Source organism: Trachypithecus francoisi, unplaced genomic scaffold (genome assembly GCF_009764315.1).
Source record: "Trachypithecus francoisi isolate TF-2019V2 unplaced genomic scaffold, Tfra_2.0 Contig01440, whole genome shotgun sequence".
NCBI classification, from domain to species: domain Eukaryota; kingdom Metazoa; phylum Chordata; class Mammalia; order Primates; family Cercopithecidae; genus Trachypithecus; species Trachypithecus francoisi.
This window is the reverse complement of record NW_022681431.1, coordinates 16,775,337-16,793,443: the sequence shown is the minus strand read 5'-3', so window position 1 is coordinate 16,793,443 and position 18,107 is coordinate 16,775,337. Positions and strand designations below refer to the sequence as shown.

The 18,107-nt window shown below is 42.3% G+C and overlaps 1 protein-coding gene across 3 annotated transcripts in view; it reads left to right on the top strand.

Moving 5' to 3' along the window:
• The window catches only part of KIF13B (kinesin family member 13B), a 204,346-nt gene that overhangs the window by 137,830 nt on the left and 48,409 nt on the right, over nucleotides 1-18,107 (top strand). For all 3 annotated transcript variants that reach the window (XM_033229868.1, XM_033229860.1, XM_033229876.1), the window contains exons 25-32: nucleotides 2,165-2,311; nucleotides 2,914-2,943; nucleotides 5,366-5,465; nucleotides 5,994-6,120; nucleotides 6,843-6,898; nucleotides 11,327-11,451; nucleotides 13,326-13,502; nucleotides 17,115-17,207. In XM_033229868.1, coding sequence (XP_033085759.1) covers nucleotides 2,165-2,311; nucleotides 2,914-2,943; nucleotides 5,366-5,465; nucleotides 5,994-6,120; nucleotides 6,843-6,898; nucleotides 11,327-11,451; nucleotides 13,326-13,502; nucleotides 17,115-17,207 — 855 coding nt within the window. The remainder of the gene's footprint in view (nucleotides 1-2,164; nucleotides 2,312-2,913; nucleotides 2,944-5,365; nucleotides 5,466-5,993; nucleotides 6,121-6,842; nucleotides 6,899-11,326; nucleotides 11,452-13,325; nucleotides 13,503-17,114; nucleotides 17,208-18,107) is intronic.

The window sequence follows — 18,107 nt, the reverse complement described above, 5'->3', positions numbered from 1 at the left end:
TATTGTTCTTGAACAGGAAGGTGGCAGAGGACAACTGATTAACTTTAACCATGTGAAAAGTGCTGTTTTTGTAGAAATAAATGGTCAAATATCAGCAGTGACAGACGTTCTAATAGTTTAAGTGTACTTTTATTTTTGTTTTTTGTTTTTTGTTTTTTTTTTTGAGACGGATTCTCGCTCTGTCGCCCAGGCTGGAGTGCAGTGGCGCGATATCGGCTCACTGCAAGCTCTGCCTCCCGGGTTCCCGCCATTCTCCCGTCTCAGCCTCCGAGTAGCTGGGACTACAGGCGCCCACCACCGCGCCAGGCTAGTTTTTTGTATTTTTAGTAGAGACGGGGTTTCCCCGTATTAGCCAGGAGGGTCTCGATCTCCTGACCTCATGATCCACCCGCCTCGGCCTCCCAAAGTGCTGGGATTACAGGCTTGAGCCACCGCGCCCGGCCTAAGTGTACTTTTAAAAGTTGTTCTGTGGAACAGTAAACCATTGCCGGATCCTTTCTTTCCTTTTCTTGCCTCTCCCTAGGAATCTTCCCTTAAAGTGCACACTTGACCCTTCACATTTAGGCACAGATTCAAAATAGATCACTTCGGAAGTGCTTAGGCAAACTAAGCAAATAAAAGGTAGCTAATTGAAATGACAAAACTGTTTAGGCTATTAAAATATTTTCTTTAGGACTTTTCCCACAAAATATCTGAGGCTTAGTCCTTGGTGATATTAAATCAGAAAACATCTGTATCCCATCCATTCAAATGGAGCTTGATAGGATCATTGGTTGCCTTAGCTGATTTTCCTGATCATGCAGAGCTCTTGGGAACTAAAATCTGATGGAAGAGGGCAAGAGCAATTGACTTGCAATTGAACATTTAAATTCCATTTTTCAAATGCTATTTTACATTTCTAAAATTTATAAACCAAGTTTGAAGTCAGTAATTTGGGAATACTGTGAGTTCTCTTTTAAAATATTGCTTCATTGTAAATATATACCAAGTCCCACACAATAAACAGTCTAAACAGTCATACTTGTATTTACTGATTATTATGTTATAATTATACAAATAATATATTTATATTTATGACATATACTGCTATATCAGTAAATTATATTTTATATATTATATACAAATTATATATATAATATATTTACTGATATTTACTGATACTGATTTATTTATATTTACTGATATTATATTTATATTTACTGGTGCTTTACTCTTTAAAGTCATGTTTTTCTTTTTTTTTTTTTTTTTTTTTTTGAGACAGAGTCTCGCTCTGTCACCCAGGCTGGAGTGCAGTGGCCGGATCTCAGCTCACTGCAAGCTCTGCCTCCCGGGTTTAAGCCATTCTCCTGCCTCAGCCTCCCGAGTAGCTGGGGCTACAGGCGCCCGCCACCTCGCCCGGCTAGGTTTTTGTATTTTTTAGTAGAGACGGGGTTTCACTGTGTTAGCCAGGAGGGTCTCGGTCTCCTGACCTCGTGATCCGCCCGTCTCGGCCTCCCAAAGTGCTGGGATTACAGGCTTGAGCCACCGCGCCCGACCTATATGTTTCACAATTTAAAGTTACCAATATTATACATTCAATTTGCGTCTAATTTTTTGTTCTTAAAAGTGCTTAAGATTTTTTGTGTATATGCATGATTATTTAGCTCTCTAGAAAGTCAAATTGCTGGGTTAAAGGAACTTGTATGTTTTTAAGTCAAATTGCCTTGCAGAAAACTTGCACCATTTTAAATTCCCACTTACAGTGTATGAAATTGTTTGTTTCATAAATGTAGGGCATTATTGGAAATTCCCCTTTTAAAATATATTTGCCAGTTTAGGAAGTGAAAATACACGTGTATCATGCTTTAATTTGGATTTATTTATTTATCAGTAAGTTGAACTTTTTTGTTGGGCAACTGTTTGCATTTCCTTTGTTAGAATTTTTTTAATGTTACTTCTTATTGAAAGAATATGTAAACATATATTCTGTTTTTTAGCTCACTTAAAAGGGAAATGATTTTTTCTGATTAGTTTTTAAATTTGTATTTTAATGCTTAATAATAAGGTGTGGTGATAGTGTCCGAATTAAACATTTTTCTCAACATCAGCCTGTAGGGGTCTCTCTAAACCAAATTTTTGGAAATCAAGAAACTGATTTTAAGACTCTAAATTGTCTGTGACCCAGGGGCAGTCCCGGAGAGTTCAAGTCGAAGTGAAGTCAGTGCAGGAATCTGGGACTTTACCACTGATGGAAGAATGTATATTGTCCGTTGGTATTGGATGTGTCAAAATTAGACCGCTCAGAACCCCCAGAATGCATGAGACCTTCCATGTAAGTTGCTATGGCCTGTTCTGTTCTTCTTGAAAGACAAAATCAGACCAGAGTGCCTTTTGGAACCTGTACGAAAACTACTTTCTGTGAACAATTCTTTCTGTGAATCTTTGCTGTCCTTTTTTGTGTCTTGCGTTTTCATGGAATCATCGCATCGGACTGTATTACTGGTTTTGCCCTGGTGTAGGTGGCAAGCTGAGGGTTAAAACGTCTCTGCCTCCACAGATTCCATAGTGCCTGCTAGTGATTAACTGCTCAACATCACCCCACCCCTCTGGAGAAACCCCCTACTGGCTTGTAAAGACTATTTGCCAGCAGGTGTTTGATTTCCCCTGGTGAGTGGGACTATAAACCCAGCAGGGAGAGCATTGCACTGGTTCCTGAAAAGGTCAAATGAGTGTTCTTCACTCTTCTGTGAGCGGCTCCAACTTCCTGACAACTGTAAAACCCAGAGCGAGGGTGTGGGTAGGTGGGAGATGAAATAGTATATTAATTCAATTGGAAAATATAAATTATGGGTAAAGAGTCAGATTGCTTAGCATAGCCTGATTCTTGGATAAATCAATAATTCAGTTCTATGTAATGTATTTTTTTTCTTTTAGGAGGAAGAGGAAGACATGGACAGCTACCAGGTAATTTAGCACCTGTTAATCTCATCTCAAATAAGCATGTTTAAAGTATATAATTACACATTCCTGGATCTGGCTATACTGTTATTTAAGGATTAAACAATTCATACTGCTTTTTTTGTTGTTTTAAAGTACAACAGAGTAGGGAACATTGAGTGTTGTTTCATAGACCGTAAAGTGTTTTAGGAGTGGGAAATCATTTGTGACTGAGATCCTTTTCCAAACCTGGAGCTCCCCATCCAGGCACCCTGAAGATCCTTTTCTCCGGAACCTCTTTCCTGGACATTTTCTGTCCTGAGTGAGTCACCACTCGTTGCCCTTATTATAGTTGTGTCAATCTGAGCTTCAGTCAACACTAGGTGTTTTGCATATTTTTGTTTTTTGTTTTTTTGTGACAGAGTCTCATCCTGTCGCCCCAGGCTGGAGTGCAATAGTGCAATCGCAGCTCACTGCAACCTCTGTCTCCTGGGTTCAAGCGATTCTCCTGCCCCAGCCTCCCGAGTAGCTGAGATTACAGGTGCATGCCACCAAGCCCAGCTAATTTTTTGTATCTTTACTAGAGACGGGGTTTCACCATGTTGACCAGGCTGGTCTCGAATTCCTGACCTTGTGATCCACCTGCCTTGGCCTCCCAAAGTGTTGGAATTATAGGTGTGAACCACTGCGCCCGGCCGTATTTTGCATTTTTTAAGCCAGATCTTTCTTCCCCACTTCCTGGAATCATATAGCATTTGGAATCTGTTTTTTTTTTTTTCTTCTTTCTTTCTTTTTTTTTTTTTTTTTTTACTTTCTTTTCCTAACCTTCTAAAGATTTTTGTTTCTGTCTGTGCAGTTTCATCTGTTAGTCATTGTTCAGGACTGTCAGGGCTCTTTGGAGCCTGATTATGTCATCTGTGTAGTCACTCTCTTGGTTTTACATCATTCTAATTTGATAGAAATGTCTGCTTTCCTAAAAGTTGCTGATAAAAACACTGTATCAGATAGGGTTAAATACAGAGTCCTATGGCACAACAATAGAGACTTTTTTCAAGCTGACATTAATCACTGTTCTTTGGATGTGATATTTGAGTCCTCTGTGATTTCACTGAAGTAGATGCATCACACGTTTCTCCATCTTGTCCACAATAGTGTCATAGGCTATTTGGTTAAGTGCCCTAGTAAAGTCCAGACACACTATATCTGCAGCATTCCACTGACCTCTACCCAGTCTTTTAACCTTATTAGAAAAGGAAATGAGGTAAGATTGGTATTCATGTAGGTGTTGGCTGGTAGGTTGTTATTCTGTTAATGACAACCCCTGTCCCCTTTTTCCCCTACCTGTTACCCCATAAAATGCACAAAAACAAGTGAGAGAAGCATTTACATGTCTTGGAGAGCCTGTGTTGATAGAAAGCAGAAGTTGCAAAAGTTGAAGGATTTGTCTGATTATTCCAAGGTACATAAATTGAAAGTGGTTTTTTGTTTGTTTTGTTTTGGTTTGGTTTTTGGAGACAGAGTCTTGTTCTACCACCCAGACTATAGTGCAGTAGAGTGATCTTGGCTCATTGCAACCTCTGCCTCTCAGGTTTAAGCAATTCTCTTGTCTCAGACTCCCAAGTAGTTGGCATTAAAGGTGTACACCACCATGCCCAGCTAATTTTTATTTATTTATTTATTTATATATATGCAGTTTTACTCTTGTTGCCCAGGCTGGAGTGCAATGGCACGGTCTTGGCTCACTGCAACCTCCGCCTCCCGGGTTCAAGCGATTCTCCTGCCTCAGGCTCCCGTGTAGCTGGGATTACAGGCACCTGCCACCATGCCTGGTTAATTTTTGTATTTTTAGTAGAGATGGGGTTTCACCATGTTGGGCAGAGTGGTGTCGAACTCCTGAACTCAGGTGATCTGCCTGCCTTGGCCTCCCAAAGTGTTGGCATTACAGGTGTTAGCCACCGTGCCTGGGCAATTTTTAATATTTTGAGTAAAGACAGGGTTTTGCTGTGTTAGCCAGGCTGGTCTCACACTCCTGTCCTCAAGTGATCCACCTGCCTCAGCCTCCCAAAGTGTTGGGATTACAGGTGTTAGCCACTATGCCCAGCCATATTGGAAGATTATTGAGTCCTGTTCGTGGGTTTTATCCAGCAAAGAGACCTTTTAGAAGATTTTTGTTGCAGGTGCTTAAAGTTCTACCCCCAAGCCATTAGAAATAAAACTGGTTCTGGATACCTGAGAATGCCCTTTCTGTTCGAGAAAATAATGCTTTAAATTCTGAAAATAGCTGTTTTGAATGATGGGTGCAGTCAACTGGCAGTAGTAATAAATAAATTATTATATACTACCTTACCTTTCCAAGGCATAGGAGAGTAAGGTTCTAAGATAGGAGCATCAGTTTCAGGTAGATTATCTTGACATTACATTGAACATGATTTTCCTTGCTTGCTTCCAGGATCGAGATTTAGAGAGACTTCGTAGAAAATGGCTAAATGCATTAACAAAACGTCAGGAGTACTTGGATCAACAATTGCAAAAGCTTGTCAGTAAACGTGGTAGGAACAACAAATAGAATATTTTTCTCCCCTGCAAATCAGTGCATAATTAATTATTCTCCCTTTGTAGCCACATCAGTTAAGAACCAGATGAACACATCAGTAGTGGGGATGGCAGGAGCAGATGAGTGTTACTCCTTGTTTATGTCATACCGTTTATCCAGCTGTCATATCTTGGTGGAGGTCTTCCTCCCACCCCTCACAAAGAAGGAGAAAATACGGTGCACAAACCATACATGGTCCCTCAAAGATAACATAAAGGAAGGTGGTGACTTTTCTTATCCAAAGGGCTCGAGTCCTCTGACTCTGGACCAGTCACTCCTGTGTGGTCCCTCTGTAGGCCTCCCAGGAACTGAAGATGGCCTCTGCAGGAGCCCACCTGACCTCCCTAGCTATGGGTTGATTTTTTATCACTGGGAAGCACTTGTCAGCTAATAACAAACGTAGGCAAATCCAGTCTTTACTCAGGACAAAAAGATAAATGGCAAGTGAGGTTTTGGCATTAAATCCTCATTCTTGGTGTTCTAGATAAAACAGAGGATGATGCTGACCGCGAAGCGCAGCTTCTGGAGATGCGGCTGACCCTAACTGAGGAGAGGAACGCGGTGATGGTCCCCTCTGCTGGCAGTGGTATTCCAGGGGCCCCAGCAGAATGGTACGAACCCTGTGGTGCATCTTGTGAGGTTCTGAATGCTCACCAGACCATCTGCTTTTAGCTTGAATTTTGCATGTGCTACGGTTAATGGAAGAGTCATAATAGCATGGGAAATGTTGTTTAAATTAAAGGAACTGTTAAATTATTTTCATGAGTTGAATAGCTATGGCCTAAAACTGTTTTATTAAATAATGTTGTTATTGGCCAAAGTCATTAAGATTTCTGAGAACTTAAATCAATATTTAATACCATTGCACTTAGCATTAAAAAAATAGTTAATATGTTAATTACTTGGGTCATTCTCTTAGAAGACTGTTCGGTCATAAGAAAATTGCATCTCCACGCGATTTTGGTTTTGGTGCTGGCTTAAACTGTGCTGTCAGCAAATGTTCTGTGCTACTTTATAGAAATTAAAAATAGTAAATTTAGCCAGAGGGAGCCCTTAAGTATATCATTTTATGAGAAAGTAGGTTTAAACAAGGGAACTTCACTATAAACAGGTAGGGGTGTCTTATACGGCTAAGTTCAAATGTCAGGGTACAAAGCAGCAGCTACAGTGGAGGCTTTGTGGCCTCTCTGATTCTGGATTAGAGTAAAATCAGGGCCAGGATTATTACCGCTTTGCCCTCTAACAGCTCTGAATGCCATTAAGGCTGTGTTCCTACGTGTCTGCCACTGAGAAAGTAACCTGATTCAGATGCCATTTGTTCTTCATGTTTTAGGACCCCAGTGCCTGGGATGGAGACACACATTCCTGTTATATTCCTGGACTTAAATGGTAAGTTAGGAGGTGTTTTCTGAAGGCTTACCTCTAAAAATTTATTGTCTACGTAACATGTAGATTTCAACCAAGTGCATCATGAGGCAGTTCTGTCCTCCTAAGGCTAGAACCAGTTTGACGTGTGTGCAAGTCCCCTGGTTGTAGACAGACTGATTTGTATGTCATAATCTCGTGTTTTTGACAGTAATAGATGCACTTCACCATGCTCCTCACCTCTCATTCCTGCAGCTCACAGTGCCATGTGGATGGTCTACTCTCCCGGTGTTAGGATGGTAGCAGTGTTTTTCTGCACTGAAAATATTTTCTTCTTTAAATTTTTTTTTTTGAGCTGGAGTCGTGCTCTGTCACCCGGGCTGGAGTGCAGTGGTGCGATCTCGGCTCACTGCAACCTCCACCTCCCCAGTTCAAGCAATTCTCCTGCCTCAGCCTCCCGAGTAGCTGGGACTACAGGCGTGTGCCACCACACCCGGCTAATTTTTTGTATTTTTAGTAGAGATGGGGTTTTACCGTGTTTGCCAGGGTGGTCTCCATCTCCTGACCTCGTGATCTGCTCGCTTCGGCCTTCCCAAAGTGCTGGGGTTACAGACGTGAGCCACCACGCCCGGCCTCTTTAATTCTTAGGGAAAGACCTCTCTCTGGAAAGGACAAATAACTAGCGGAACTTATGAAGCATGTTTCCTTCTTGTGGTGTTTTCTTAGCATTATCTAATAAATTTTTCACTTTGTCTATGAGTTCTTGTGCCATTCATCCCTGTATTACCTGTTTAAAAAAAAAAACAAAACTCTTTTTTTTTTTTTTTTTTACTGTGGATTTTTTTTTTATTATACTTTAAGTTCTAGGTTACATGTGCATGACATTTATATCATGTATAACTCCCCAATGCAATCCCTCCCTCCTCCCCCCTCCCCATGATAGGCCCCAGAGTGTGATGTTCCCCTTCCCGAGTCCAAGTGATCTCATTGTTCAGTTCCCACCTATGAGTGAGAACATGCGGTGTTTGGTTTTCTCTTCTTGTGATAGTTTGCTAAGAATGATGGTTTCCAGCTGCATCCATGTCCCTACAAAGGACGCAAACTCATCCTTTTTTATGGCTGCATAGTATTCCATGGTGTATATGTGCCACATTTTCTTAATCCAGTCTGTCACAGATGGACATTTGGGTTGATTCCAAGTCTTTGCTATTGTGAATAGTGCCGCAATAAACATACGTGTGCATGTGTCTTTGTAGTAGAGTAATTTATAATCCTTTGGGTGTATACCCAGTAGTGGGATGGCTGGGTCATATGGTACATCTAGTTCTAGATCCTTGAGGAATCGCCATACTGTTTTCCATAATGGTTGAACTAGTTTACAATCCCACCAACAGTGTAAAAGTGTTCCTATTTCTCCACATCCTCTCCAACACCTGTTGTTTCCTGACTTCTTAATGATTGCCATTCTAACTGGTGTGAGATGGTATCTCATTGTGGTTTTGATTTGCATTTCTCTGATGGCCAGTGATGATGAGCATTTTTTCATGTGTCTGTTGGTGGTATGGATGTCTTCTTTTGAGAAATGTCTGTTCATATCCTTTGCCCACTTTTTGATGGGGTTGTTTGTTTTTTTCTGGTATATTTGTTTGAGTTCTTTGTAGATTCTGGATATTAGCCCTTTGTCAGATGAGTAGGTTGCAAAAATTTTCTCCCATTCTGTAGGTTGCCTGTTCATTCTGATGGTAGTTTCTTTAGCTGTGCAAAAGCTCTTTAGTTTAATTAGATCCCATGTGTCAATTTTTGCTTTTGCTGCCGTTGCTTTTGGTGTTTTAGACATGAAGTCCTTGCCCATGCCTATGTCCTGAATGGTACTACCTAGATTTTCTTCTAGGGTTTTTATGGTATTAGGTCTAACATTTAAGTCTCTAATCCATCTTGAATTAATTTTCGTGTAAGGGGTAAGGAAAGGATCCAGTTTCAGCTTTCTACTTATGGCTAGCCAATTTTCCCAGCACCATTTATTAAATAGGGAATCTTTTCCCCATTTCTTGTTTCTCTGAGGTTTGTCAAAGATCAGATGGCTGTAGATGTGTGGTATTATTTCTGAGGACTCTGTTCTGTTCCATTGGTCTATATCTCTGTTGTGGTACCAGTACCATGCTGTTTTGGTTACTGTAGCCTTGTAGTATAGTTTGAAGTCAGGTAGCGTGACGCCTCCAGCTTTGTCCTTTTGACTTAGGATTGTCTTGGCAATGCAGGCTCTTTTTTGGTTCCATATGAACTTTAAAGCCGTGTTTTCCAATTCTGTGAAGAAAGTCATTGGTAGCTTGATGGGGATGGCATTGAATCTATAAATAACTTTGGGCAGTATGGCCATTTTCACGATATTGATTCTTCCTATCCATGAGCATGGTATGTTCTTCCATTTGTTTGTGTCCTCTTTGATTTCACTGAGCAGTGGTTTGTAGTTCTCCTTGAAGAGGTCCTTTACATCCCTTGTAAGCTGGATTCCTAGGTATTTGATTCTCTTTGAAGCAATTGTGAATGGAAGTTCATTCCTGATTTGGCTCTCTGCTTGTCTGTTACTGGTGTATAAGAATGCTTGTGATTTTTGCACATTAATTTTGTATCCTGAGACTTTGCTGAAGTTGCTTATCAGCTTAAGGAGATTTTGGGCTGAGACGATGGGGTTTTCTAAATATACAATCATGTCATCTGCAAACAGGACAATTTGACTTCTTCTTTTCCTAACTGGATACCCTTGATTTCTTTCTCTTGCCTGATTGCCCTAGCCAGAACTTCCAACACTATGTTGAATAGGAGTGGTGAGAGAGGGCATCCCTGTCTTGTGCCAGTTTTCAAAGGGAATTTTTCCAGTTTTTGCCCATTCAGCATGATATTAGCTGTGGGTTTGTCATAAATAGCTCTTATTATTTTGAGGTACATTCCATCAATACCGAATTTATTGAGCGTTTTTAGCATAAAGGGCTGTTGAATTTTGTCAAAAGCCTTTTCTGCATCTATTGAGATAATCATGTGGTTCTTGTCCTTGGTTCTGTTTATATGCTGGATTACGTTTATTGATTTGCGAATGTTGAACCAGCCTTGCATCCCAGGGATGAAGCCCACTTGATCATGGTGGATAAGCTTTTTGATGTGCTGCTGAATCCGGTTTGCCAGTATTTTATTGAGGATTTTTGCATCGATGTTCATCAGGGATATTGGTCTAAAATTCTCTTTTTTTGTTGTGTCTCTGCCAGGCTTTGGTATCAGGATGATGTTGGCCTCATAAAAACTCATTTTTTTTCTGTTTCCCACTCACCCCCATGTAAAATATTTTGGGCCTGAATACATTTTACATATATTCTGCCTGTAGGAGTTCTGCCTGTAGGAGAGAAAATAGAAAATGGAAAGGTAGATTAAGGATCTAAAAATAAGTTGAAAGTCAGCAGTTAAATTCCTAGAACATCTGCAGAACTAGGTATTAACATTAACTCTCCTTAATAGATGAGTGTGGATGTCCTCCATGATTTTCTTCCACCTAGCTGGCAGCGAGATGCCATCTCTGAGGCATTTAGGATCTCCTGCCACTTAGCTTATTTAAATGGAAGATTTTTCTATGTATAGAGTTGGAGAATAATACCAAATAATACAGCCACTGTCTGTTTGCCTGATGGGGTGGAAGGTGTTTGTTTTTCAGTGTTTGCCACAAGTCCTTATCCTGCTGTGATGTTTTGAACTGGGCGCCTGAGGGTGATTCTGGCCTGTTCTTCTGTTAGGTTTCCTGGGTAGGTGAGGTGCTCATATTTGGGTGCAGGCAGGGATGTGCATAAAAAGTGAAAAACAATAAGCTTAAGGAAGACACGTTAGTCTGGGCATTCGAGGGGATAATCAGGACTTTGGTCAGCATGGTCCATGTTCTCGGTCCCCCCATGCCCACCTCCTAGAAAAGGAACTTCGGATGTCTATCCACGAGCTCCAGGTGAAGGGGCGTGGGGAGGGCCAGGCTCAGGCCTGAGGATCCAGGGGACCATGGTGTAGCCCTTCTGTTTCCAGCCCAGGCAGCCAGTGGAACTTTCTGCTGAATGTCACTGTCAGGCTCGTTTCTCACTCCTTCAGTGCAGTGAATGGTAGGGAATTTACATTATAACCCAGTCACTGATATTGATGAGATGACCTTGGGTAACCTCTTAGGTATCTTGGTTTCATTTCCCTTCCCTATAAAATAAGGCAAAAATGTAGCAGATTGGATGAGATCATTTTTTGAGGCACTTTCTTATCTCTAAGATCTGTGAACTTTTAAATGGTCATCTTCAGTGTCATGTAAGATTTCAGAGCAACAAGCAAATGAAATTTGAAGCAGAAGAATTTTAATAATCACATTGAAATTTAGCTGGTAGGGGTTATCCTTGAAAACGATCTCAGTATTTAATGTAAATTCTTTGCTTTTAGCTGATGATTTCAGCTCTCAGGATAATCTTGATGACCCAGAAGCTGGTGGATGGGATGCGACCTTGACTGGGGAAGAAGAAGAGGAGTTCTTTGAACTGCAGATTGTGAAGCAGCATGATGGGGAGGTAAGGAAAGTGTAACTTGGGACAATCAGATGAAAAGTGGTTTACTTAACCTCTCCTCGAGCTTTTTGAAGCAATTAATAAGGCAATCATGCCAGTGCTTTACATTTCTCAAAATACATAAAGGAAAACCTTTCATCATGACTTGCAGAAGAATGGAGCTTGAGCATCATATTATATCCATTCACCTTTTCCTTCATTTCCTGGTAACTTGTACTGAGCTTGTGTGAGCAATTCAGGTCAGCAGCGGTCGGGAGCTTGAGGCTCTCTCTGTTCCTCAGTCAGTGACAGATGGAAGCACGGGCTGCAGAAGTGCATGGAGGTAAAATGGCACCAGGTTTGGGATTTACTTTGGGGTTTTTTTGGTTTTTTTTTTGTTTTGAGATGGAGTCTCGCTCTGTCACCCAGGCTGGAGTGCAGTGGCAGGGTCTTGGCTCACTGCAGCCTCTGCCTCCCAGGTTCAAGTGATTCTCCTGCCTCAGCCTCCCAAGCAGCTGGGACTGTAAGTGTGCACCACCATGCCTTGCTAATATATATATATATTCAAAATTTTTCAATTTTCCCATCACAGAACCACACACTGCCTTAGTCATGTTCCTCTAGCCTACTCTGAAGCTAGTTCCTCTAGCCTGACCTGAAGTGATCGTCTGCTTGGCCTCCCTAAGTGCTGGGATTACAGGTGTGAGCCACTGCGCCTGGCTGGGATTTGCTTTGAAATCCTTTTGTCAGGACTTTTTTTTTTTTTTTTAATTGAGATGGAGTCTCGCTCTGTTGCCCAGGCTGGAGTGCAATGGCACAATCTCAGCTCATTGCAATCTTCACCTCCCGGGTTCAAGTGATCCTCTTGCCTCAACCTCCGAAGTAGCTGTGAGTACAGGTGCACGTCATTAAGCCTGGCTAATTTTTGTATTTTTAGTAGAGATGGGGTTTCTCCATGTTGGTCAGGCTGGTCTCGAACTCCTGACCTCAAGTGATCTACTTGCCTCGGCCTCCCAAAGTGCTGGAATGACAGACGTGAGCCACTGCACCCAGCCAGATTTATTAAAAAGGAAAAGAATAGGTGAAGGCAATGTGGTAACATCTTGATTTTAATGGTTGAATCTGAGCGATGGGTATCTCTCAGGAGTTTATTTTCTAATTTTGAGTATGTTTGAAAAATTATGAAATAATCAGGAAGGAAAGCTGTATGTGATACTTTGAGGACACATCATTACTTAGTAGTGTCCCTAAGAAGCAAAACTTGAGTCTTAACAGTGAGGAGTCAGTCCGACACACACAGCGGCTGTGCATTCTGTAGAACAGTGGGCCTGCACCCTTCCAGTTCAGCAGGGACAAGGAAGGGCTGAGGAGCTATTGCAGATTAGAGTAGTCTAGAGGAACATGACTAAGGCAGTGTGTGGTTCTGTGATGGGAAAATTGAAAAATTTGAATATGGATTCTATATTAATAATGTATTGCTGTTAAATTTCTTAGATATGATATGCAACTTACTTGAAAGTGGTTCAGCAAAAGTAATAATGTGTGTGTGTGAGTTTTGAGAAAGAGAAGCAAAAGTGGCCAAATGGTAGCAGTTGGTGCATCGTGATGAAAGGGTTACAGAACACTTGACTGAATTTTTGCAACTTTTCTTGACATTTGAGCATTTTTTAATACTTTAAAAGTAAGCCAACTGGGATCATCATGCCCTGTACTTTTCAGGCTAAGATGATTGTGGCCACACTGTCATACTCCATTGTCTTTTCAGGGCAGCTGTCATAGTAGAACTTCGTTGGTGACTGGCATATGCCCTTTCAGCCTGAGCCAAGGTGGTTTCCTTGAAAGAGTTTTTGTGTTTCTGGAGAAGAGAGAAACCTATTTCCTCTCTGTCTTCTCTGCAGGCGAAAGCAGAAGCCTCCTGGGACTCCGCGGTGCACGGCTGCCCTCAGCTCAGCAAGGGCACACCCGCGGACGAGCGGTTGTTTCTGATCGTGCGCGTGACGGTCCAGCTCAGCCACCCGGCTGACATGCAACTGGTGTTACGCAAGAGAATCTGTGTCAATGTTCACGGCCGGCAGGTTAGTCTTCAGTGGAAGAAACGACTCTAACCACAGTTGCGACCCGAGGGTAGGGCCGGGCAGTGCTTGCTCTAAGCTTCTGTCCAAACAGGCTCCCGGGAGCACTGACCTATTCTTTTCCAGGTGACTGCTGCTGTCCTGTACCCATGCTTGCTTCAAGGCCCAGATGTGTCACTTGCTCCTGGACAATATTCTTACACTGAATCTTTCTTAGGGCAGATTCACAAATCATGGTTATTCTTTTGGGTACCACACAGCCCTGTCAAGGGCAAGGTCAGTGGTTTGGTTGTTGCCTTTTTATCTGGGCCCTGTCAAATGAGGAGTTTCCCTCTTTCTCTGCTATTTCCAGGCTTTTTTTTTTTTTTTTTTTTTTAAGATAGGGTCTCGCTCTGTTGCTCAGGTTGGAGTGCAGTGATGTGATCGTAGCTCACTGCAGCCGTCACCTCCTGAGCTCAGGCGACCCTTCCACTTCAGCCTCCCCAGTAGCTGGGACCACAGGCGTGTGCCACCACACCTGGCTAATTTTTTGTATTTCTTATGGAGACGGGGTCTCGCCATGCTGCCAGGGTGCTTTCCAGACCTTTTACCTCTTGCAGTCTTTGATGTGTATATTTGGCTTTGGGATAAAAAGGTGAATAAGAAATGAGCCCAGTGCAGTGGTGCATACCTGCTTTCCCAGCAACTCAGGAGGCTGAGGCAGCAGGATTACTTGAGCCTAGGAGTTCGAGTCCAGCCTGAGCAATGTGTCTCAAAAAACAAACAAAAATCTGTGTCCTGAAAGAGCCAGGTTGATTTGCATAGGTAGATACATAACAGGCAGCTGCTCTTGGCCTGAGCTGAGTGCGTGGTGCAGGTCCTCACCACTTGTGGTGAGAATGCAGGTAAGAGAAGGAAGAATTCAGCCCCAGGGAGCTGGGGGGTGGTGGGGGCGCTTCAGAGAGGAGGGCAGCATTTGAGCTGGGACTTAGAGAGGAGGGACATTGGCCAGGCAGAGCAGGAGGAGATGCAGTTCCGTGGATAGGGGAAATACACGTGCAGAGAGAGTGGGGAGGGCGGGACATGGTAGGATTGGGAACTACGAGGAGCTCCATGTGCTGGGGGTCCTGCCTGTGCCAAGGAGCATGGCTCTCGCATGGTTGCAGCTGGATTATGAAGGTCCATGTGCCATATGAAGGGATTTAATACAAAATTTCTAGGTAAGAATTTCAGGGCCGGGCGCGGTGGCTCAAGCCTGTAATCCCAGCACTTTGGGAGGCCGAGACGGGCGGATCACGAGGTCAGGAGATCGAGACCATCCTGGCTAACACGGTGAAACCCTGTCTCTACTAAAAAATACAAAAAACTAGCCGGGCGAGGTGGCGGGCGCCTGTAGTCCCAGCTACTCCGGAGGCTGAGGCAGGAGAATGGCGTAAACCCGGGAAGCAGAGCTTGCAGTGAGCTGAGATCCGCCACTGCACTCCAGCCCGGGCGAGAGCGAGACTCCGTCTCAAAAAAAAAAAAAAAGAATTTCGGGCCGGGTGTGGTGGCTCACGCCTATAATCCCAACACTTTGGGAGGCCAAGGCAGGCGAATCACCTGAGTTTGGGAGTTTGAGACCAACCTGACCAACATGGAGAAACGCCGTCTCTACTAAAACTACAAAATTAGCTGGGCGTGGTGGCGGGTGCCTGCAGTCTCAGCTACTCGGGAGGCTGAGGCAGGAGACTTGCTTAAACCTGGGAGGTGGAGGTTGCGGTGAGCTGAGATTGCACCATTGCATTCCAGCCTGGGCAACAAGAGTGAAACTCTGTCTCAAAAATAAAAATAATAATTTAAATTCTTTCTCTTACTAGTTTTGCAAATATAAGGATTTGGGAGATTGCGTCTGGGGATCCTTTTAACTGTCTTATCTCCCTTTTTTGAGGCATTCTCAATACACTGACTAAAACCAGTACAGATGAAAATCTTTTCATTTAAAAGAGCACAGTCATGGTTGACAGACTCCTAGATGTAATCTCCACCCCTAAAAATTAATCTTTAGTTCTAAATGTCACACCGATACCAATCTTTGAAATGAAGACTGGCGGTAATGCCGTTAAAATTGCAACTCTTTAGCTTGGCAATCCAACATCAATAAAATCCAGGTCACGGGGTTAGCTATAGATGTATATGGTATACTCCCATTCACTCTCTCTGTCTTCCTTTTCTCATAAGTCTGTGAGGGTTTGAAAAAGACACACTGCTCATGAGGAGCATTTTGAAGAGCGATTTTCCATTTCGGAATTAGACATCCTGGTTGCCAGGCCCTGGGACTGACCTGCCACAACCACCGGCCCTACAGGGTCCTTGACAGAAAAGGTACATTGTGCAGTCGCCACATGTCGCTTGGTTTTTGTTTCTATTGTAGGGACAATAGGTTTCCATATATATGGGATTATATATATGTTTTTTTTTTTTTTCTGGTTGAAATGATGTGGAAGTATTTTTAAGGCATGCCATTTTCTCTCTCAATTTCAGATATTTCATTCCTAAGAATGGTCATGTGGAAGGCTCTCTTCTTCTTTATAACAAGAATAGGACCTTCCACATGACCCTAATACACACACGTCAGCTTCACTAATTCCATACAAATGGAAAACGAAAAGGTCGGATAATAGTAGCATCTACATCTCCCTTCACCACCCCTAGGGACAGCGATCTCTATACCTTGACTTACGTAATTAGCCTTGGCTCAGCACTGCAAGGCTAAAGTCAAGGGAGAGAAGTAATGACATAAATTGTCTCCCTGCATTCTGAGATACTATATTCTTTTAAAAATTTAAAGATCATTGAATATGAAATAAATTATCATTAGGTAGGTTTCTGAAATGATGTGTGTCTAAGACCAAATAGCTTGGCTTTGCTCTTTTCTTGGGGGCTTCCCATGTTTCTGCTGTTCCTTTTGCGTGGGTAGAAAGCTTGGTGCCCATTTCATGTTCTCTCCCCTTTACCTTTGTTCCCTGATGGTATTCTGCTCTCATCCCTGCTCTCTTCAACCTCTGCAGGGTGTTCAGTCTTAACAGCATCTTGAAATGAGTCATCTATGCATTAATTCAACAGTTCAATTCCTAACTGTGCAAAGAGCACAGTCAGCATAAACAATGACCGTGCACTCTTAAATCATTCCTCATAACGATCTTGCTTTGGTCAAGAATTTAATGCCTGGACTTGTCAATATTCATGGTACGAGATGTCCATCGTGCTGGGGAGAAAAAAATGTGTAAGCCTCACCAGTCCTTGCTTCCATCTTAGTTAGAAGGTCATTTTATTGTGTGGAAGTCAACAAGCTTATATTTCTGTAGCATTTAAGCAGCGTTCTTCCGGATGCCTACTGCCAGTTTACAGACTTGGAGGTCTGTACTTTTCCTATGTTGGGTGTGGGACCCTTCACACACGGTGGGCATCTAATAAGTTGGTTTCGTACCATAGGACAACGTTGAGGAAACGGTACTTGGTATTTTCACTTGCTTATATTGGAAACATGACCTGTTTTCTTTTGGTTAGAATGAACTGGTATTTTCTATGCTGTCTTTTGTTAATGTAAACTCAATTTTTTAGGTGGGAAACCATATTTTCTATTTTGTTTTTCTCTAGGGTTTTGCACAGAGTCTCCTAAAAAAGATGTCTCATCGAAGTTCTATTCCTGGCTGTGGAGTGACTTTTGAAATTGTCTCCAATATTCCAGAGGTGAAGGATATACAATTTGAATTTACTAAAAATAAGCACTTAAAAAAAGAGCCAACTCCCTGAAAAGTGACCTACCCAAGACGTACATATGAAGTGAAAGTGTATGTTTAGGGGAGCTGTAGATTTTTAGAGCGATTTTCTAATATCAATTCATAGTACAATGTACTTGTGGCTTTAAAAGTTCTACTTTTAGTATTTTGTTGAAGAACTTTCTTTTGAAAAGCAAATCAACACCTTTTTACACAGATGACAGAAGAGAAACGTATTGTACCCAGAAAGGGAGGGGGCATAGCATAGAGATTCCAGTTGGATCCTGAAGTCAAACAGAAATCTTGTTTCTGTCACTTACTAGCAAAGTGAACTTGCATAAATTACTCTGAGCCCATATTTTTTTCCTTGTCAAATGGGGTTAGTAATACCTTTGCACAAAGTATTTTTAAGGATCAAATGAGACAGTTTGTACCAATGGTTGTGCATGTGCTAGAGAAAATGTTATTGCTACGATTGTTGTTACTACGATTATTTTATTAGTACTATTAGTATTTCTCTTTCTGAACTAATTGAGATATTCAGAGGATTCAGAGAAGCAGAGCTTCAATTTATCCTTGGTACCAACTTGATGGAAGATGTGGCTTATCCGTACTTCCTGATAGGTCATTCCTGAATTAGATGTGTATTCATTCACCCAGAAACCAGCACAGCTGGGAAATGGGGCATCCCTTGCAGGGCCAGGAGAAGTGAGGGTCTTAAGTGAAGGACTCTGAAAAGAGAAAATTCCTTCTCCCACCCTCACCCTCAAAGAGGGGGTGTGGGCAAGGGGCTGGAGGTTTCACTTCCTCAGGGTTGGAGAAGTGGGGAATGTGAGACATCAGAGGATGCCCTTCCTCACCATGCCATCAA